Source organism: Carcharhinus amblyrhynchos, chromosome 29 (assembly GCF_965287045.1).
Source record: "Carcharhinus amblyrhynchos chromosome 29, sCarAmb.v2.hapA, whole genome shotgun sequence".
NCBI classification, from domain to species: Eukaryota; Metazoa; Chordata; class Chondrichthyes; order Carcharhiniformes; family Carcharhinidae; genus Carcharhinus; species Carcharhinus amblyrhynchos.
The window spans coordinates 5,076,592-5,098,706 of record NC_137352.1 but is presented as its reverse complement, the minus strand read 5'-3'; the positions used below and the strand labels follow the sequence as shown (position 1 = coordinate 5,098,706).

Sequence of the window (22,115 nt, the reverse complement as noted above, 5' to 3'; positions counted from 1 at the left end):
CTTTTGCTTTGAGCAGAGCACACACACACAGCTCTGATACCTTCGAGCTTTATACCAATGCACAACCGTGCTCATTTATTTAGTCTTACAACATACTGATTCAATCACTTATGGTGCCTTGTGTCTTGTGCAATAAATAAGCCTGAGGTATTATATCATTATAATAACGCATTAAGGGCTAATCAGTGATATATAAGGCACCTTACTTTAAATTCTCAATCTTATGTTCAAACCTCTCCTTGACCTCATCCCTCCCAATCGCTGTAACCTCCAGCGCCACAACTCTCCGCACTCCTCCCACTCTGGCCTTCAGCACATCTCCAATTTTTATCGCACTATCATTGACGGGTCCTGCCTGCAAGCTGCCTCACCCTAAGGCCTAGAATTCCGTCTCCAAATATCTCCATCGCTCTCTTCCTCTACAAGGGCAATTCTTTTGTTTGAATGGCTTTGTTGGGTTGGCGGCAGATACAGTGATATTGTCTCCTGTAAAAGGCAAGTTTTCTTCATGACAAATACATAAAACAACAGAAAATAGGAACAGGAAGAGGCCATTTGGCCCTTCGAGCCTGCTCTGCCATTCATTTTGATCATGGCTGATCATCAAATTCAATATCCGCCTTGTCCCCAGATTCTTTGATAACCCTAGGAGTTGTATCTAATTTTTTTCTTGAAATCAGACAACGTTTTGGTCTCAACCACTTTCTGTGGTAACGAATTCCATAGATTCACCACCGTCTGGGTGAAGAAATTTCGCCTCACCTCAGTTCTAAAAGGTTTACCCCTTATCCTCAAACTATGACCCCTAGTTCTGGACCCCCCTATCATTGGGAACATTCTTTCTGCTGTTTAACCCTGTTAGAATTTTATAAGTTTCCATGAGATTCCCTCTCACTCTTCTAAACTCCAGTGAATATAATCCTAACCAATTTAGTCTCTGCGCATATGACATCCCAACTATCAGCCTGGTAAACATTCATTGTACTCCCTCTACAGCAAGGATATCCTTCCTCACATAAGGATACCAAAGCTGTTTACAATACTCCAGGCATGGCCTTACCAATGCCCTGTACAATTGTAGCAAAACATCCCAACCCTATACTCAAATCCTCTTGCTATGAAGGCCAACAGACCATTTGCCTTCTTTACTGCCTGCTGTACCTGTGCACTTACTTTCAGTGAATGATGCATGGGGATACCAAGGTCTCACTGAGTATCCACCTCTCTCAATTTACACCCATTCAAATAATAATCTGCCTTCCTATTATTGCTACCAAAGTGGATAACCTCACATTTATCCACATTATACTGCATCTGCCATGCAGATACCCACACATTCAGCCTGTCCAAATCACACAGAAGCATCTCTGCAGCCTCCTCACAGCTCACCCTCCCACCCAACTTTGTATCATCTGCAGATTTGGAGGTAATGAGGGTGATTCTCCCATTCCGCTGTGCTGCTTTCGTAGAGCAGCGAGCGGGTCAAGAGACTCAAGCGGAGGCCGTGTCTCGGGCTTCCCGCTGGGCTTCACGGCCTCCGCCAGCCAGATTTCTGGCGCTGTTGGCTCCACACCGATTTTTGGCAGAGCTGTATAAATTATTTAAATGAGAATTTAAATCTATTTTAAATATTATTAGCAGGCCTGGGACTGAAATCTCCAGGCCCGCCAGCCTCTCCCCCCACCTCCACCAGGAGTAGTTCAGTCCAGTGGGGATAACTATAGTTCCCACCATGTATTTAGCATGGCCAAACCACCTAATTTGCACGTCTTTGGAGGCAGGGTAGTTTGGTGCGTACAATGGTCTGTTTGAGGTTGCGCGGTTGTTTGAGGGCAAGAAGTGGGGGTGTGGGGATGGACTTGATGAGATGTTTGTCTTCATCAATGGCATGTTGAAGGGTCCTGAGAAGATGTCGTAGCTTCTCCGCTCCAGGGAAGTACTGGAGTGCGGGAGGAAACTGGAACACTTGGAAGAAACCCACGCAGACACAGGGAGAACGTGCAGACTCTACACAGACAGTGACCCAGGCAGAATCGAACCCGGGTCCCTGGCGCTGTGAGGTGGCAGTGCTAACCACTGTGCCACCATGTTGCCCTTATATGAACAGGAGGGGAAGGGTGGGGACGTGGTGATGGTACTCAGCTTCCCAATGGCCTTGGGCTAGGGTGTGGGAGAGGAACTGGAGGGGTGGGGGGGCGCTGGTAAGTCAGTCAGACAGACATTCTGCCTCGGAATCTTGGTTAGTACTCTACACTGGAATTTTGGTGTAAGGATAGACATCAGCGTCTCCTGTGATTCATCCCAATCTGTCTGCATGTGAAATGAGAACCCATTACTTCACTAAGATACTGACAGCAGCCACTAACACCCCTGGGACTGCTCCACCGCAACAGTTCAGAGGAAATGAGGGGATACTTGGTGGCAAAGCAGTACAGGGAAAGGCACAGTCACAGTGCACGGAGGCATTTTCAAAACATTCATCCTTATTTTCAACTCCCTCCATGGCCCCAGCCCCTCCCAATCTCTGAAACCTCCTCCAGCCCACAACTCTCAAAACCACCCCCATTACACCAGTTCTGGCATTTATATAACACCTTTAAAAATCCCACCTGGCTTCTGACAGAAGGATTATCAGGCCAGAATTAACACCAAGTCACATGCAGAGATATTGGGACTGGTGTTAGTCAAAGTTGTAGGTTTTAAGGAGCATCATGAAGGGAGACAGGGAGGTTGAGAGGTGCAGAGGTTGAGGGAGGGAGTTCCAGAGTTTAGGAACCAGGCAGCTGAAGGCATGGTCACCAGGGGTGGAGCGATTGGAATGGGGGAAACTCAAAATGCCAGAACTGATGTAATGCAAATCTTAGAATCACAGAATCCCTACAGTGCAGAAGGAGGCCATTCGGCCCATCGAGCCTGCTTTGACTCGCCGACAGAGCCTCCCACCCAGTCCCTATCCCTGTAGCCCCATATATTTACCCCAGCTAATTGCCTGAACTAAGAGCAATTTAGCACGACCAACCACCTAACCCACATATCTTTGGACTGTGGGAGGAAACCGGAGCATCCAGAGGAAACCCACGCAGACACGGGGAGAATGTGTAAACTTCATACAGTCACTTGAGGCTGGAATTGAACCCGGGTCCCTGGCGCTGTGAGGCAGCAGTGCTAATTACTGTTCCACCGTGCCAGCCACATTTCAGAGAGTTTCGGAGATATTTCAGAGAGTTCTGTGGCCGGAGGAGATTACAGAGGTAGGGAGGGGGCTGAATTGAAAATAAGGATGAGAATTTTGAAAATTTCCAGCGTACAAGTAGGACCTTTATTGAAAATCAATCTACAATCAACTTGAAGATAAAAGCAAAATACTGCGGACAACGTAAGATTTGTGAAAAGATCATCCAGACTCAAAACTTTGGCTCTATTCTCTCCCTGCAGATGTTATCAGACCTGCTGAGATTTTCCAGCATTTTATGTTTTTGCTACAACTCTAATCCTTCAGGTCAACCTGTGAGTTTAACATTACGTCTGAAAGATGCTACCAGCAACAGTGCAGCACTCCTGTACTGGCACTGGGAGTGTTGACCTGGATTTTATGCTTAAATCTATGGGTTGGGACTCGCTCCCGCAACCTCTTGGCTCACGGTGGGAGAGTGCTGGCCCCAGTGGAGTGGAACCATATTGGTCATGTTACTGGGCTAGCAAGCCTGAGGCCTGGGGCTAACGATCTGACAACACGAGTTCCAATCCCATCGTAGCAGCTCGGGACTTTAATAAAGCCGGAACAACCGCGAGTGTCAGTGTGACTGTGAAAACAACCGGACTTCACCCATCTGTCCCTTAGGGAAGGAAATCTGCTGCCCCTCAGCCGCTTTGGGCCTACATGTGATTCCAGTCCCACACCAATACGGCTGTTTTTTTAACTGCTCTCTGAAATGGCCGAGTGAGACACTCGGTAATCTGGAAGGTAGCTCGCCACCAACTTCCCGACAGCCGGAATTGGTGGCTTTTCCGGTGGTGCTCAGACCCCATGAACGAGGGGAAGATACTGAAGCACTAATCTCAGCAAGTCACCGTGGGGAGAGTGAGGGAGGTGCATTAACAAGGGGAAGAAGTAAGTAATTTGTGATTGAGTGAATCCCGATCAGTACTACTGATCTCCCACTGTCCACATAGAGGATGACAAGATATTGATTAGTCAATACATCAGGAGTCGTACAGTGCAGAAAAGGCCCTTCAGCCCATCGAGTCTGCACCACTAACTGCCACTAAAGTCGTACTAATCCTATTTTCCAGTCCTTGCCCTATATCCCTAGTGTTATATTTCAAGTGCTCATCCAATACTTTTTGAAGGTTTCCGGACTCCACAACCTTCCCAGGCAGTGCATTCCAGACTCTCACCACCCTCCGAGTGATGTTGTTAAAAATCCCCTCTGAATCTCCTGTCCCACGCCTAAAACTACGCTGTCTCGTGAATGACCCCCAACCAGCAGCTTCCTACTCACTGGGTCCGTACCCCTCATAATCTTATACACCTCAGATCATGTCCCCGTCTCAGCTTTCTCTGTTCCAAAGAAACAATCAAAGTCTACCCAGTATCTCTTTATAGCTCAGATTCTCTATCTCAGGCCACACCCTGATGAACCTCCTCTGTAGCACCTGTACTGCTACTACATCCTTCCTACAGTGAGGTGAGCAGAACTACATACAGTACTCCAGCTGTGGCCTAACCAATGCTCTGCAAAGCTCCAACTTTACCTTCTTGCTCTTACACTCTGTGCCATGACTGATAAAAACAAGTATCTCATATGCAGACTTAACTGTCCTTTTCACCTGCTCTGCCACCTTCAGGGATCTGCGAATAAGTAACCCAACATCCATCTGTTCCTCAGTGCTTCCCAGTGACCTGCCATTCATTAAATATTCCCTTGTCTTGTTACTTCTTCCAAAGTGCATCACCTCACACTTATCAAGGTTAAATACCATCTGCCACTGCTCTGCTCATCTGACCAATCCATCTTTATCTTTCTGTAACCTATGAACTTCTCACTATTAATCACGTGACCAGTCCTGATGTCACCTACAGACTTGCTTATCATTCCTCCCACATTATCATCAAGATCATTTATGAATGTAAAAAACAGTCAGGGTCTCTGCACTAACCCTTGTGGTACACCACTGGACACTAGCTTCCGGTCACTCGAACATCCTTCTACCACAACCCTTTGTGTCCTGTTACTAAGCCAGTTTTGGATCCATCTCGTCAAGTTTCCCTGAATTCCATGTGCTTCAACCTTCTCAGTCAGTCTCACACGTGGGATCGTATCAAAGGCTTTGCTAAAATCCAAATAAACTACATCATGGTGAGTGTCTGGGACAAGCTGCCAGAGGTAGTAGTAGAGGTGGGTACAATTTTATCTTTTAAAAAGCATTTAGACAGTTACATGGGTACGATGGGTATAGAAGGATATGGGCCAAATGTGGGCAATTGGGATTAGCTTAGGGGTTTAAAAAAAAGGGCGGCATGGACAAGTTGGGCCGAAGGGCCTGTTTGCACGCTGTAAACCTGTATGACTCTATAACTGCACTTCCCTCACCCACACACTCAATCACATTTTCAAAAATTTCTATCACATCCGTTAGGCATGACCTCCCTCTGACAATGCCATGCTGACTATCTCTAATCAAACCATGCCTTTCCAAACACAGATTAATTCTCTCCTTAGTATTTTCTCCAATAGTTTCCCTACTACTGACATGAGACTCACTGGTCTGTAGTTCCCTAGTTCATCTCTACCACCCTTCTTCAAAAGATGTACATTAGCCATCCTCCAGTTCTCTGGCACTTACCCCGTGGACAGAGAGGAACTAAAAATTCGTGTCAGAGCCTCTGCGATTTCCTGCCTCGCCCACCATATCCTGGGATGCAATTCATCCAGACCAGGGGATCTGTCCATTTTTAAGCCCAAACCCTCCTACACTTCCTCTCTTCCTGTATCAAACTGCTCAAGGTCCTCAAAGTTCTTTTTCCTGAATTCTGTTCCAGGACTCTCCTCAGACCAGTGGAAAGAATTAATTTAACACCCTTCCAATGTCTTGTGGCTTTACACACAGTTTGCCCCCTTGGTCTCAAATGGACTCTACTCTTTCCTGGTTAACCTCTTCCCTTTAATCTATTTATAGAGTATTTTGTAACATAGAGGGCAGCATTCCTGGCTCTGAGCCACACGCTCCTGGTTCGAGTCCCACCCCAAAACTTGATGACCAAGAAAGATATGTTCATAACACATCCAAACAGGTTGAGTGTCAATCTGCAAAATCCTTCCAAACATGCCAATGTCTGGGGGTTAGAGTGGGACAGACTCCTGATGATTTGATTTATTATTGTCACACATATTAGCATACAGTGAAAAGTACTGTTTCTTGCGTGCAAGACAAACAAAGCACACCATTCATAGAGAAGGAAAGGAGAGAGGGCAGGATGTAGTGCTGCAGTCATAGCTGGGGTGTAGAGAAAGATCACTGGTCACCATGTTTGATGTGGAGCGGCACCCCTCAAACTATAAGCCTCTGTTGGCAGATTAGTATCTGTTCCAGGAGTTACTAACTATGGAAACAGATGAGAGTCTGCCTTAGTGCACTACAAGGTATGGGAAGAGAAGTGGAATTAGAATTCAATACACTGGAATTTTGTCTTTGGTAAGACCTTTTAAGTTTCCTACTGAAGAACTCCAAACTCTAATATGTCCTTGCAAATGCCAAGGTGTTATTGGGAATGAAATGATACCAGCCTCTGCCTATTGTGGAAACAAAAGTTGGCTTTAGTTTACGAAATGTTACGTAGTTTTGTCATTTTCTCATGAAGGCCCATTATTTTCTATTTTTCTTTGAAACAAGTGATGTATTGTCAAAGGCAGGCTGAAAGCTGAGCACACCAGCACGGCTTATAAACTTAACCCTCCCAATCCTGGGGAGGCAGCTTATAGAGGCACTCACTGACGATGATGGGATCGTTCAACATTGTCATTGCGGATTTCATGCCAAATCCTGAACAGAGTTCCTCGATAAGCACAGGCTGGGATCATTTCATTCCCAATGATCACGACCACTCAGAAAACATTAGCTTTCCCTTTTCTTTCAGGTTAGAATTTTCGACGAGAATTCCTCAGTGTCCTGGGTTGACCTGTGTCCTGGGTGACACAGTGGTTAGCGCTGCTGCCTCACAACACCAGCAGCCCAGGTTCAATCCTGGCTTCGGGTCACTGTCTGTGTGGAGTTTGCATGTTCTCCCCATGTCTGCGTGGGTTTCCTCCAGGCGCACCGGTTTCCTCCCACAGTCCAAAGGTGTGCAGGTTAAATTGATTGACCATGTTAAATTGCCCCTTAGTGTCAGAGGATTAGTAGGGGTTGTGGGGTTATGGGGATCAGGCTTGGAAGGGATCGTGATTGGTGCAGACTCGATAGGCCAAATGGCTTCTTTCTGCACTGTAGAAATTCTATGGTTCTATGAACATTCCACCCAATGTGGTATGAACCCAGCAAGACAAGTAAATTCCAGATACCATCCAGGTCTGTCTGTTCACCATCACCCTTGTGCTTGTTGACTTCCATTGGTTTCCAGTCTCGCATTGCCTTGATTTTGCAATTTGTATCCTTCATTTCCGCCCATGGCTTTGTCCCTCCCTATCTCTGAAACCACCTCCAGCCCTCTCTATCTCTGTAACCTTCTCTATCCCCTTCCAACTCATCCTATCCCTGTAACCACCTCTATCCCCCCCTCCAACCCTCCCCATCTCTGTAACCTCCTCTATGCCCCTTCAATCCTTCCGATCTCTGTTATCTTCTCCATTTCCCTCCAACCCTCCCTCTTTCTGTAACCTCCCCTATCCCTCTTGAACCCCACCATTTCTCTGTCACCTTCTCCAAAACTGAACCCCCAAAAACACCGACAAACTGAATCCCAAAAACCCCAACAAACTGAGTCCAGTCACTGGAATCTGCTGGTGCGCTGGGAAGAGAAGATGGAACTCGCAGGAGTTAAAGGACTTTGCTGTTACTGGGGCTGAAAGAGTTAATCCCATTTCTTCCCGGTGCAGGGTAGGAGGTTGGGGGATTCACCGCGATGTTCTCACATCCTTACATTGCATTACAAAACCATAAGCAACAATTCCATTGCTCTCCTGGAATCTACACCCAGGATCTACTGATCCAAGCTTTTCGATTGCCAGGGACACAGCTGAAAGCCACAACGCTGTGATATCCGCCTTGGATTTAGTTATTCCAGTCTCCTGAGTAAATAATTATTTTATGGCTGCCCTCAGTCCCGTGCAAACACGCAGAAGAACGTATTATGTTATCCTGGGGAAAGCAGGATATTTGTACATTCCAGGGCTGGTTGCTGGGAGATATCAAATAAATTTCCTGCCTCCAATTTCCTCACTCTCTTTCCTGAATCAGTTCCAATATTCCTGTCCAATAATTTCCAGCTCGGACTCCATCCCTGTCCGATCTCTCGGCTCTCTCTGAGCCCTATAAAGACATTAGGGGAAATTATGGACAAGGAGAATGGTTTTAAGGGGCATATTCTCCCAGGAGAGGGAGGTGGACAGACAGAGTGATATACGGAGGGAATTCCAGAACTTTCAGCCAAAGGCAATAGCTGCCAATGGTGGAGTTTGGAAAATGGGCGATGCAAGAGGACTGGAAGGCAGCAACGATCCCTGAGGATTATGGGGCTGGAGAAGGTTCCAGAGGGGCACAGTGATAGTGTAGCATGGTGACACAGTGGTCAGTACTGCAGCCTTGCAGAGCCAGGGACTTGGGTTTGATTCCACACACTGTCTGTGTGGAGTTTGCACATTCTCCACATGTCTGCGTGGGTTTCCTCTGGGTGCTCTGGTTTCCTCCCACAGTCCAAAGATGTGCAGGTTAGGTGGATTGGCCGTGCTAAATTGTCCCCTAAGTGTCCAAAGCTGTATTGTCTAGGGGATTATCTAGGGGTAAGTATGTGGGGTTACCAGGATAGGGTGGGGGAGGCGGCCTGTGTAAGATACTCTGTCCGATAGTCAGTGCAGACTCAATAGGCCGAATGGCCTCTTCTGCACTGGGGGGATTCTCTTGAAATGATAGGGAGGGGCAATGCCATGGGGAGATTTGAAAATATGGATGAACATTTTAAAAACTCCTCTCTTGAACAGCAACCTGCAATACTGATCCAGCCTGGTCGAGAGAGAGGTCTAACACCATGGTTCCTGAGTGAACAGTATCGATACCAATCATACCACAGAAATTCACTCAGCTGCCTTCAATATTCCCCAATCCACCCAGGGACAGGAATATACAAAATGAGCTCCCACTGTCATCAATGTTCAGCTGTTAGTAACAGGAACCCATTCTAAACCTAGCCACCGGCAAAGAAAGTTCTCCAGCCAGCTTTATCTCCTGCCATATTACAAATAGAGAGTCCACAAGCCCCATATACAGCCCCTCGTAAGATAGTAACCCCAAAATGTTTCACAGGAGCATTACAAAACAAATTTAATTCCCAGCCCTCAGTCTGGCAGGCGGGATGTTTAGAGGGTGAGGACCCTATGAGCTTCTCGCCTTTGCACCAATTAAATCAGGGGAGGAAGACTCATTGATGTCCTTCCTGCCCCAACTGAAGTTCTTAAGTAACAATCAATGCCCACTTATGAACCTTCTCCCAATACCAGTGGTATCATTCAGCAACGAGGCCACAGAATAGCCATCCAAGAGGTTCACAAAGTAAATGGACTCTGGAGGGTGGGGTGGGGGTCACTGCCTGACCGAGGGACCTGGCATTGCGAACTGCAGCACTGCTGACATCCAAAACACCCCCCTGCAGGCGACACCCCTCTAGAGCCCCGCTCTGACTTCACGACCTGTGACCCGGGGTTGATGGCAGGCCTCAGGCCTGTGCTGGTTGCTTCACCGGCATCTTCTGCTGCTTCCCCCTGTGGCTCTGACAGTAATAAAGCCACTCTCTGACTCTCTGGGGGGGGTCAAGGAAGGTTAGGGGTTGGTGGGGGTGAAACTTCCATCCTTGGTATCATTGATACTGGGGTAGGATGGTGGCACAGTGGTGAGCACTGCTACCTCTCGTGGCCAGGAACCCAGGTTCAATTCCCAGCTTGGGTCACTGTCTGTGTGGAGTTTGCACATTCTCCCCGTGTCTGCTTGGGTTTCCTCCGGGTGCTCCGGTTTCCTCCTGCAGTCTGAAAGATATGCTGCTTAGGTGAATTAGCCATGCTAAATTCTCCCTCAGTGTACCCAAACAGGCTCCAGAGTGTGGCGACAAGGAGATTTCCACAGTAGCTTCACTGCAGTGTTAATGTAAGCCTACTTCTAACACTAATTAAAAAAAGGCCTTGTATGTGCCAGACTGGCGCTGGTCTTCCTGAAAGGAAGCAAGGTGGAACTCTCGCCGGCTCAGTATCACCTGCATTAAATTCCACCCAATGTACAACACTGAGCCACATGACGAGATATTTGCCGGAATTCTCCAATCTCGTTCGCACGCCCCCCCCCCACTGTCAGCAAGAATGGAAAGTTCGGCGTGCAGCCAAATCTCCATTCATTGCAGCGGGACTGGAGAAGCCCAGCCATGTGCAAGGTCGGAGAATTCTGGCCATTAAATTAGGTGATGGAAATCCTGGTTGAAGAGGTGGGATTTGATGAATGTCTTCAAGGAGAAATGCAAGACAGAGAGGTAGAGAGCTTTCGGAAGGGGATACATAGCTTGGTGTCTAGGCCGTGGTCATAATGGCAGGCCAGTTAAAACTGGGGATATGTAAGAGGCCAGAATTAGAGGAGCACTTAGAACCAGAGAGGACGTTAAACACTGTACTGCACTTAGCAACCAACAACCTGAGCTATATCTGGAGCAGCTGAAATATCCAAACAGGAAGAGGGGAATGAGTGAAGAGAAAGGATTGAAAAATCAAAGAGGGGAACTATCAGCAGGAGATTTTAAACATTTGGACAAAGGCCACAAGGTAAAGGGTACAAAGAGAAACCAAGACCGGGGGATCAGGGTGGGGGTAAGAAGTCATACACGGTTGATCTTACTCGGAAGTATTAAAATTGTAAATAGGGATTTGGATCGATTGATTGTGAGGACTGAGAGGCTAAGGAAGGATCTCAATGTGACATGGAACACATTCCCAATGGAGGGTGATAGCAGTTTGGGACTCAGTATGGGACAGGATGGGAATAATGAGAGTTCCAGATCAGATGTAGGTTACAGAAGAAGAATTTCAGGAACTGACTGAGCAGGACAGTACTGGGGAAAAATAACTGAAATCTCAGGTGGAAGCAAAGTGGTGATTTAGGAAGATGATGGTATGGATGGAACAACAGTATTGAATTTAGCACAGATTAAGCTGTACACGAAGATAGTGCATTGTCACATAATGATAGAATGACAGTAAAACAAATGGAGTAGGTAGGGATATGATCGGCGCAACTTGTGGGCCGAAGGGCCTGTTTGTGCTGTAGTTTTTCTATGTTCTAACTCCCTCAATGATTAAAAAACTCCATGTGATATTGGCACAGGTGGGTGATGAGATTGGCTAAGTTCAGGTAGAAGAGATTCAATGCTCGTGTCCCTGAGGAGGCATCACAGAGGATTGTAACACGTTCAACACATACACAAACTATCCCTTGCTACTTTTGGAACACATGATTGGATTTCTCAAGATGTTCATTAAATTTGATAGAAAGCGTCTAACCCAGGTCAACATTCATGAGCAGGTCTGTTGTATAAGGCGAGACTAAATCGGTTAGGGTCATATTCATTAGAGTTTAGAAGAGTAAAAAGGGATCTTATAGAAACTTAGAAAATTCTAACAGGGTTAGACAGAGCAGATTCGGAAAGAATGTTCCCGATGGTGGGGGAGTCTAGAATTAGGGGTCATAGTTTGAGGATAAAGGGCAAACCTTGTAAGACCGAGCTGAGGAGAAATTTCTTCACCCAGAGAGTGGTGAATGTGTGGAATTCACTCCCACAGAAAGTAGTTGAGGCCAAAACATTGTGTGATTTCAAGAAGAAATTAGACATCGCTCTTGGGGCTAAAAGGGATCAAGGGATATGGGGGAGGAAACAGGGGATGAGGATATTGAATTTGATGATCAACTATGGTCAAAATGAATGGCAGAGCAGGCTTGAAGGGCCAAATGGCCTCTTCCTGCTTCTAGTTTCTATGAATTGAAGGTGGAATAGAGATAAATAAATAGGGAATCAGGTGGATACAATAAGAACAACTTCCTCTCGTGGAATGTAAATACCAACAGGATGGCCTGTTTCTATTCTATAGTTTTCAGGTATGTTTGTACCAGATAAGTGCAAGTGTTATGCTATTATGTACATCCCCTAGTGTTGGCCTGTCTCTTGTTTATCATTCACACTTCCCAGGAAATGTTCTCTTGTTCATGTCGGGGGCACAAAGGTCAGGCAATTTCCCTCTTTTACTCAAATCATACTCTGACCTCGGGCTTGACATTTTATCCGAGGTCAAGATCCAGCTGATGAGGGATCAATCCTGGGAGTTCCTCCTTGGCTTATGGCTCAGAAATGCACTGGGAAATGAGTTGATGGGTCAAATGGTCACCCTATTATAGAAAGGATATTATTAAACTAGAAAGAGTGCAGAATAGATTTACCAGGATGCAACAGGGACTTGATGGTTTGAGTTATGAGGAGAGACTGGATAGACTGGGACTTTTTTTCCCTGGAGCTTCAGAGGCTTAGGGATCTTATAGGGGTCTAAAAAATAACAAGGGGCACAGATCAGCGAGATAGTCAACATCTTTTCCAAAGGCAAGGGAGTCTAAAACTAGAGGGCATAGGTTTAAGGTGAGAGGGGAGAGATACAAAAGGGTCCAGGGAGGCAATTTTTTCACAGAGGGTGGTGAGTGTTTGGAGCAAGCTGCCAGAGGTAGTAGGAGAGGCAGGTACAATTTTGTCTTTTAAAAAGCGTGCTGACAGTTACATGAGTAAGATGGATAATGAGGGATATGGGCTAAATGTGGGCAATTGGGGCAAGCTTAGTGGTTTAAAAAAAAGGGTGGCATGGACAAGTTGGGCCAAAGGGCCAGTTTCCTCAATGACTCTATGAAATGGAAAGTCTTGCAGACAAATAAAAACTTGTACATTTCCATCCCCATTCTTGCAAAGCATTTTCACTCAATGATATACTTTTGACAGAATCTGTGCCAAGATTGTTAGGACCTTTTTACTGATCAGGATGCAAAGGATCTCATTCTCATTCTGTCATCCTTAGCTAGCCTGGCCTACACGTGACTGCACCCACAGCAATGTGATATTGCCTCTGAAATTACCCAGCAAGTTACACTTGGTTGTCAAGAATACAGCTTCCAAAAGGATGATGTGGAACGGGTAGTAAATGCTGACCTTGCCAGGGACTAAAATAAAAAGATTCCTCCATTTATTAGCTTATTGAAATGTCACCAGGCTAATGTAACATGAGGTAAAAGTGGGACTCCGTACCTGAGGAATGGCAGTAAGACATTGGGGCGTTCCGGTTCCCGGACATCATACTCTTCATTCTCGAGGCTTCTGCTGGGTGATTAAAACGAAAGAATGTCGACTGGCCGAAGCATAGCATACAACCTGTCAGAGACAGCAAAGAGAAGAGCCATCAGAATCATCCCAGACTGGACTCTGCAGATCATTAACTGAACATCCCAAACATCCCACACCACAACCAGGTGAAAGAATACACTGCAATTTTAATACAAAACAGGCCAGTGTTTATTGGGAATACTGGGGGAACAGGCCAGTGTTTATTGGGAATACTGGGGGAACAGGCCAGTGTTTATTGGGAATACTGGGGGAACAGGCCAGTGTTTATTGGGAATATCAGGAGAACAGGTCAGTGTTTATTGGGAATATTGGGGGTACAGGCCCATGTTTATAGGGAATATTGGGGGAAGAGCCACTGTTTATTGAGAATACTGGGGGAACAAGCTTGTGTTTATTGGGAATATTGGGGGAACAGGCCCATGTTTATTGGGGATATCGGGGGAAGAGCCAGCGTTTCTATTTTAATGATAGCAAGCTTTAGAAGTTGTCACATTCTGACGAGAAACTGAGTGATAATGACAGAATGACAGGTAATTTGTTGCAGTGACTTGTTTTATCACGGAATGTCATCCTCTCCCCTTCCCTCAAACCGTCACTGACAACATTCACAGAGCAAAGCAGGCAATCTGAACAGGCACAGCAACTCACACCGCTCGTCACACGGTGTTACTGAAGCTGCTTCAAATTTCTTTCCCTATTCTGAGGCTCTCGCAATTACTGCCGGGAGAGAAGGAAAGTTCCGACCGTTTCCGTTCTGTGAGAGAATTGCCAAATGTGATTGAAAGTAGAGAGTGAGAGCGTCCCAGTCTTTCCCTACAGCACCTCACATCTCACACCGCATAATGACACCGCCCACTAATCACTTTGCGGCAGCATTCAGATTAATTTTCGGAAAAGCCAGGAGTGTGAGTCACAGCTCCGTGCCACTCTGAGCAGCTGCTCCATCGTTTCATTGCAATTAAACACCAAACCCTTTCTTCAGACTTCAGGAACATGCAAATCTCTCTCCCCACACACACACGCACTGTAACACCTTTGTGAGTGCAGAAATCTCAGAGCCAAGGCACAGATTATAGACAAAGTGGATTTTGTTGGGTAAAAAGCCATCAATAATTTGGAAATGAAAAGGCGGCATCGGTAAAAACGTCCATGGGGTTGTGCGAGGAGTAGTGACCTTCAGGGGAGTTAAATCTGACATCCAGATCTTGCCTGACCTCCAGCTTTTAAAATGTATTTTTGGAGTGTGAACAAAGCTGGCTAGGCCCAGCATTCATTGCCCATCCCTAATTGCCCTTTGAGAAGGTGGCAGTGAGCCGCCCTCTTGAACCGCTGCAGTCTGTGTAGGTACACCCACAGTGCTGTTAGGGAGGGAGTCCCAGGATTTTAACCCAGTGATTTTTTAAAATTCATTTGTGGGACATGAGCGTCACTGCTATGCCAGCATTTATTGCCCATCCCTAGTTGCCCGAGGGCAGCTGAGAGTCAACCACATTGCTGTGACTCTGGAGTCACACATAGGCCAGACCGGGTAAGGATGGCAGATTTCCTTCCCTAAAGGGCATTAGTGAACCAGATGGGTTTTTCCAACAATCGACAATGGTTTTGCGGTCATCAGTAGATTCTTAATTCTAGATATTTTTAACTGAAAACAAATTCCACTACCTGCTATGGTGGGATTCGAACCCAGGTCCTCAGAACATTAGCTGAGTTTTTGGATTAATAGTCTAGTGATAATCCCACTGGACCATCACCTCCCCAAGTGACAGTGAAGGAATGGAGATTCCATTTCCAACATAATTGAATATTACCTCCCCCTTCCTCATCCCTCGCACCACCTACCTCACCCAACCCCTCGCCCCCTCAATCCCCCCAGCTCTAAAGTAATCCTGACAAGTCTTTGAGATGAAAGAATCCCACCACCACCTTGTCAGAGATACTGGAGATCGATAGCCTACACAGGTAAAGAGTGAGCAACTGGTGCAGAGTTTGGCCAGTTTATTGCTCAGTGTCCCACATCCACTCCGAGACATGCTGAGATTTGGCTAAGTCTCCCCAGTAGGTCATTTCTCCCCAATGGGTCATATGAATCACACCTAAAGTGAAACCTATCAGCTTAGCCTAGCCAAATTCAAGAGGCAGAACTTACGATTCAGGCAGGCTTCAAAAAACACTTTGGAGTTTCCGACCTGAACTATAACAGTCTGCACTAACATTTTCATTAAAGCTGTTAGAACTTATAACACACAAACTGTAGGCCAATCAGTCCAACTTGTCCAAGTGTGTGTTTACGTTCCAAACAATCCTTCTCCATTTTACACAGTCCACACATCCTATTCCACTCTCCCTCATGTGTTTATCTAAATGCATCAACACTATTCACCTGGATCACCCCCTTGGGATCGATTTCCCCATTCCCATCACCCTCTGGACTTACCACAGAATCCCTACAGTGCAGAAGGAGGCCATTTGGTCCATCGAATCTGCATCGACAACAATCTCACCCTTGCGCTATCCCCATAGACCCACGTATCTACCTTACTAATTCCCCCTGACACTAAGGTGCAATTTACCATGGCCAATCCACCTAACCTGCACATCTTTGGAGTGTGGGCGGAAACCAGAGCACCCGGAGAAAACCCCCACAGATACGAGGAGAACGTGTAGACTCCGCACAGACAGTGACCCAAGGCCAGAATTGAACCTGGCTTCCTGGCGCTGTGAGGCAGCTGTGCTAACCATTGCGCGACCGTGCCACCTAGGGGATTTCTCCTGTGTTCTGACTGGGTTTATTAGCTTCTGAGAGATGATTTTTATTAAACATTATACTTGCTCTCCAACTGAACATTTCCCTCTTTATCCAAAACCATTGTTTAAACAGTACAGTTTAGGGAATCAGTTATTTCATAGCCAGCTGAGGGTCGAATCTTGCTGTGCGCAAAATGGCTGCCACGTGTCTGGTCAGCTTAAAAATAGCCTCACAGCATTTCAAAGTAGTTCTTGTCGGTAAAGCACTCATATTTTTTTTTCAAGAGTCAAGGTCAGGAGACTAAATCAATACAATTCTTTTACAAAGGCCTTTTCAGAAACATGGGTCCCTTCAAACAGTCTTTCACTCAGACAAGACTCATACTTGTGGCCATTGTGGCCTTGGTCAGAACCGAGGGGATGCGAGGGGGTGGATAGGAAGTCATCTGAAGATCAAAGTTTGGAGTCAGCTGTGTTTGCGTTAAATATAAGTCAGCTTTGACTTGTTCAAAGCTCCAGCCAACCTCAGATTAATGAAGGTTCATCTCCCGTGCATTAGCCAGAGACACATTTTCAACAGATTTGAACGGTCTAGTTGGTTTTGACAATCATGCGAGGACATCTTGTTGGCAAACTGTGAGATTAATGCTGAAATCATTCAGAGAATGTGCATGCTTAACCTCGTTCTCATCTCAATTTCAACGCCTGTGAGCAGGCAAATCTCGCTGAGGCAGAAAATCCTTCTTAAGGATAAATTTGCTTCTGAGAGGAGGACTTTGCACTTATAGATTTACAACTTTGATGTGTTCCAAAGAACTTTAAAATTTTAAAGCTTACTTATTAGAGTCACAAGTAGGCTTACATTAACACTGCAATGAAGTTACTGTGAAAATCCCCTAGTCGCCACACTCCGGCACCTGTTCGGGTGCACTGAGGGAGAACTTAGCATGGCCAATGCACCCTAACCAGCACGTCTTTCAGACTTGTAGGAGGAAAACGGAGCACCCGGAGGAAACACACACAGACACAGGGAGACTCTGCACAGTCACCCAAACTGGGAATCGAACCCGGGTCCCTGGCGCTGTGAGGCAGCAGCGTGCCACCGTGCCACCCACTTCATTGGCTATGAAGCACTTTGGGATGTCTCGAGGTCACGAAAGGCCCAGAAACGTAAGTTTTTATTCTGTTTTTTCTCAGTTGTCATTTCTTCTTATCTGTGTTCTGCTGTCCTCCACTCCCTCCTGAACCCATTCGAGCCTCACCCTTCTGTTCAACGTGTGAGGTAAATATCCTTCAATATAATAAACAGACTCCTTCATTTCGAAAGAGTTTATTGGGTCGTGATCCACAGAATGGTAAAATTGATTCAGGGCGTTTTGAAGCTCGGTGAGAGAGAGAGAGAGAGAGAGAGAGAGATGTTTTATTGTATCCCTGGGTTGAACAGATGCCACAAAGTCTATATTTACCAACCCTTTCCTAACCAAACTGCCACTCCCAGCTTCCGAAAACCTCAGCTTGTCCAAACCTCTGCCGCCTGTGCCAGGCTCGCACGTCACCCCTGAGCTCCCTGTGCCACGCTGCATTCCGATCCCTCAATCCTCCGTCTGGTTAAAATCCCTCCATGGCCTCATCCCCTCCCCGTTAACCACCTCCAGCCCCACCGTCCCGTCCCCCACCCCAGCATGGTGCGTTGGCAATGTCACTGGGCCAGTAACCCTGGGGATCAAATCCCAGCACGGCAGCTGGTGGAATTTAAATTCGATTAATAAATCTGGGAATTAAGGCTGGAATTCTCTGGCCGTTCACGCCATGCAGCCGCTGCAAGCAAGGAAGTAGAATTTGGCGCTCGGCTAAATCTCCGTTCACCGCAGCGTGACCAGAAAATCCCACTGGTGTAAACGGCTGGAAAATTATACCCTTCGTCTCAGTAATGACGTTATTGTTGATTGTTCTAAAAAAAAACCACCTGGGTCACTAATGTCCTTTAGGGAAGGAAATCTGCCGTCCTTACCCGGTCTGGCCTACATGTGAATCCACAGCCTCAGCGATGTGGTTGACTCTCAACTTCCCTCTGAAATGGCCCAGTGAACCATTCAACTCCAGTGCAAATAGAGGTGGGTGACAAATCTACCAGTGATGCCCACATAGCGAGAAATAATCAATTAAATGAAACTCTCCATTTCTCTGGTCTCCTGTGGGCACTGTCCGCTCTTCCTGTCACCACTGATAACTGAGTCTTCAGATCACCCAGTCCCTCTAACCCTCCCAGTCCCTCCAGTAAGACCTTACTGCAGGTTGTTGTTGTACAGATTGTAAAGCTCTTGTGATTGGATTACAATTGCAGCCATAACTACCTACAGCTGCACCTAGAATCCCTACAGTAAAGAAGGAGGCCATTCGGCCCATCAAGTGTGTACTGACCACAATCCCACCCAGGCCCGATCCCCACAACCCCATGCATTTACCCCGCTAATCCCCCGACACTAAGGGGCAATTTAGAATGGCCAATCAACCTAACCCGCACATCTTTGGACTGCGGGAGGAAACCAGAGCATCTGGTGGACATGGGGAGAACGTGCAATTGCACACAGGCGGTGACCCGAGGTCAGAATTGAACCTGGGTCCCTGGTGCTGTGGGGCAGCAGCGCTAACCACTGTGCCATCGTGCTGCCATGTCCAAATGTAACAAGATTGGGACAATGCCTGGGCTTGGGGTGACTTGTGGCAAAAATACAAGTGCCAGGCAATCGCCATCGCCAACAAGAGAGGATCTAACCATTACCCCCCTGACATTCAATGGTGTTATCATCATTGAATCCCCCACTGTCAACATCCCAGGTGTTATCGTTGACCAGAAACTGACCTGCACCATCCATATAAATACTGTGGCTACAAGATCAAATCAAGAGCTCACCCCCTGATTCCCCAGAGCCTGTCCACCCTGGATGAGGGCAACTCCAACAACACTCAAAATGCTCAACACCATCCAGGATAAAGTAACCCCCTCGATTGGCTGCCCATCCCCAAACATTCACTCCCTCCACCATCAACGCACAGTGGCAGCTACAAGACACACTGCAGGAACTCACCAAAGCGCCTTAGACAGCACTTTTTAAACCCATAACTGCTACCATCCAGAAGCACAAGGGCAGCAGATATCTGGGAACGCCACCACCTGGAGGTTCCCCTCCAAGCCACTCACCAACCTGACTTGGAAATATATCACCATTCCTTCACTGTCACTGGGTCAAAATCCTGGAACTCCCTCCCCAACAGCGCCGTGGGTGCCCCAATGCCACATGGCCTCAGCGTCTCAAGAAGGGAGCTCACCACCTCTTTTTCAAGGGCAGTTTAGGGATGGGCAATAATCAGAGCTCTCCAATTTTATTGAAAGAGAATTAGGTCGTTATTTGTGAAACAGGAACATTAAATGATCTGGAAAGCACACAGCAGTGTGGGGTTAGAAAAAGCAGTAAACGTGAAGAGAAACAAACACAGAAAATGCTGGAAAATCTCAGCAGGACTAACAGCAAGCCGAGATTTTTCAGCATCTTCTGTTTTGGTTTCAGAACCCAGCGCCTGCAATATTTTGCCTTTATCAATACGAAGAGGAACACTGGCCAGGATTTTACCAGCACGCCCGCCTGAGGCTCCTAAGATCGCGGAGAATGCTGCTTTGTGAGCCTTGCCTACCCTGGTTCTGGGGCGGGCGTGCCAGTAAAATCAGGGCCACTGATACACACTCGATGGGCTGAATGTTCGGACCCTGTGTTGTAATGTTCATCAGGCACGTGTTCAGTTCCTAATTTTGTTTTTAAGAGAAATTTAAAACAAGGTCCAAAACCACGACATTTAATAAAATGTTTTCGCTAATTATATTCGCTTGGACGATATTCACAGGCCACGGGAATCGGAGCTGGCAGGGGACAGACCATACAAAGGTTCATTGACCTCGGGGGGGGGGGAATTTCCCGGTTTTGGGGCGAGCACAGCCAGAAAATCCCATCCATTGAGTCAAAGAGCAATACAGCACGGAATCAGGCGCTTTGGCCCATCCAGTCCATGCTGACCACAGTGTCCTCCCAGTTTATTCCAATTGCCCGTATTTGGCCCATATCCCTCTGTTTCTAATTTGATCATTTGAAAGTTGATCTATTTCCCACCTTATTCAGCCGCAAAGAGTGAGCCTGGGAAGCATATCACTGGGATTCCACCAGTGCTACTGTATAACAGGACACAAGCAATCAAAAAACCTCTTCAGAGTGATTATTTTCTCAAGTACAACTTGAGAGTGCAGTTAAGTACCATTTGTAACAATCAGAACTCCCACCCAACCAGGCATCATCTTCAAACTTTGAGATGTTACATTTTGTTCCCTCATCCAAGTCATGAATATATATTGTCAATGGCTGGGGCCTGACTGTCTACATCCCAGAGTACTTAAGGAAGTTGCTCCAGAAATAGTGGATACATTAGTGGTCATCTTCCAGGATTCGACAGACTCCGGAACAGTCCCTGCAGATTGGAGGATAGTGAATGTCACTCCAATAATCAACAAAGGAGGTAAGGAGAAAATGAAAATGTGTGATAAAGCAGCCTGCTTCAAACTGCATATTTATTTTTAAGATGAAATTTTAGATTGACCAATATCTCGCGAGTAGACAATGGATCTTGTTCAGCCATATTCATAATGAAAGGTTGACTGTAAGATGATCTATGGGAGTTAATGCAGACTCAATGGGCCAAATGGCCTTTTTCTGCATTGTAGGGATTCTGTGAAGTGCTGGCCTAGCCCGCAACACCTACAGCCCATGAACGAATAAAAGTACGGTTAATGGTCACTGTTACCAACCTCTTTTTTTTTTAATATTCAGGTTGTTTCAACCGAAATCAATTTCTCAAAGTCAATGAAAGCTCAGTGTTCTGATGTTAGACTGAGATATAACAGAACTTCTGAAGAACCCAAAGATTATGAAAGTTTAGACAATGTGGGCACAGCCTCAGAGTAAATGGACAACCCTTTAGAACCCAGATGAGGGGGAATTTCTTCAGCCAGAGGGTGGTGAACCCGTGGAATTCATTGCCACAGAGGAGGCCAGATCACCGAGTGTATTTCAGACAGGCATAAATATGTTTTTGATTGGTAAGAGGATCAAAGATTATGGGGAAAAGGCAGGAGAATGGGGTGAGAAACACATCAGCCGTGATTGCATGGCAGAGCAGACTTGATGGGCCGAATGGCCTACTTTTGCTCCTGTTTCCGATGGTCTTAATAAGGAATTCGGGAGAAACTTCCTCACTCAGAGAGTGGGAGAATATGGAACTCATTCTCACAATTGAGACAAAGAGCAGAATGAAGAGGAACATAGATACACACATGATGGAGATTGGGATAGAGGATATGGTGATGGGGCGAGATGGAGGAGAGTAGGAGGACGCTTGTGTGTAGCATACATACAGGCAAGGAATAGACGGGCCAAATGGTCTGATTCAATCCTGTCTTGGAATCACTTGCTACGAATGTAGTTGACTAAATCTGTTGTAGGCCCCACTCTGCTCTAAAATGGATCTATCACTTAATAGATAACCTTCCCCCCCCCTTGGCCGTTTAAATGATGTTTATGTTGAGATTGCTGACTCAGTGACTATAGATTTGGGGAAATAAGTCTCCAGCAGTGATGACCTTTTGACCTTGCAATCTGTCCATGCGTGGCCCAGTTTCCTCTGCTGGCAAAACCGGAGAAACCAA

General features: G+C 46.4%; 1 protein-coding gene across 4 annotated transcripts in view; it reads right to left on the bottom strand.

Annotated features, from left to right (window-relative positions):
- The window catches only part of phldb1b (pleckstrin homology-like domain, family B, member 1b), a 315,522-nt gene that overhangs the window by 140,919 nt on the left and 152,488 nt on the right, over positions 1 to 22,115 (bottom strand). For all 4 annotated transcript variants that reach the window (XM_080214763.1, XM_080214764.1, XM_080214765.1 and 1 more), the window contains exon 5: positions 13,526 to 13,648. In XM_080214763.1, the coding sequence (XP_080070889.1) occupies positions 13,526 to 13,648 (123 nt within the window). The remainder of the gene's footprint in view (positions 1 to 13,525; positions 13,649 to 22,115) is intronic.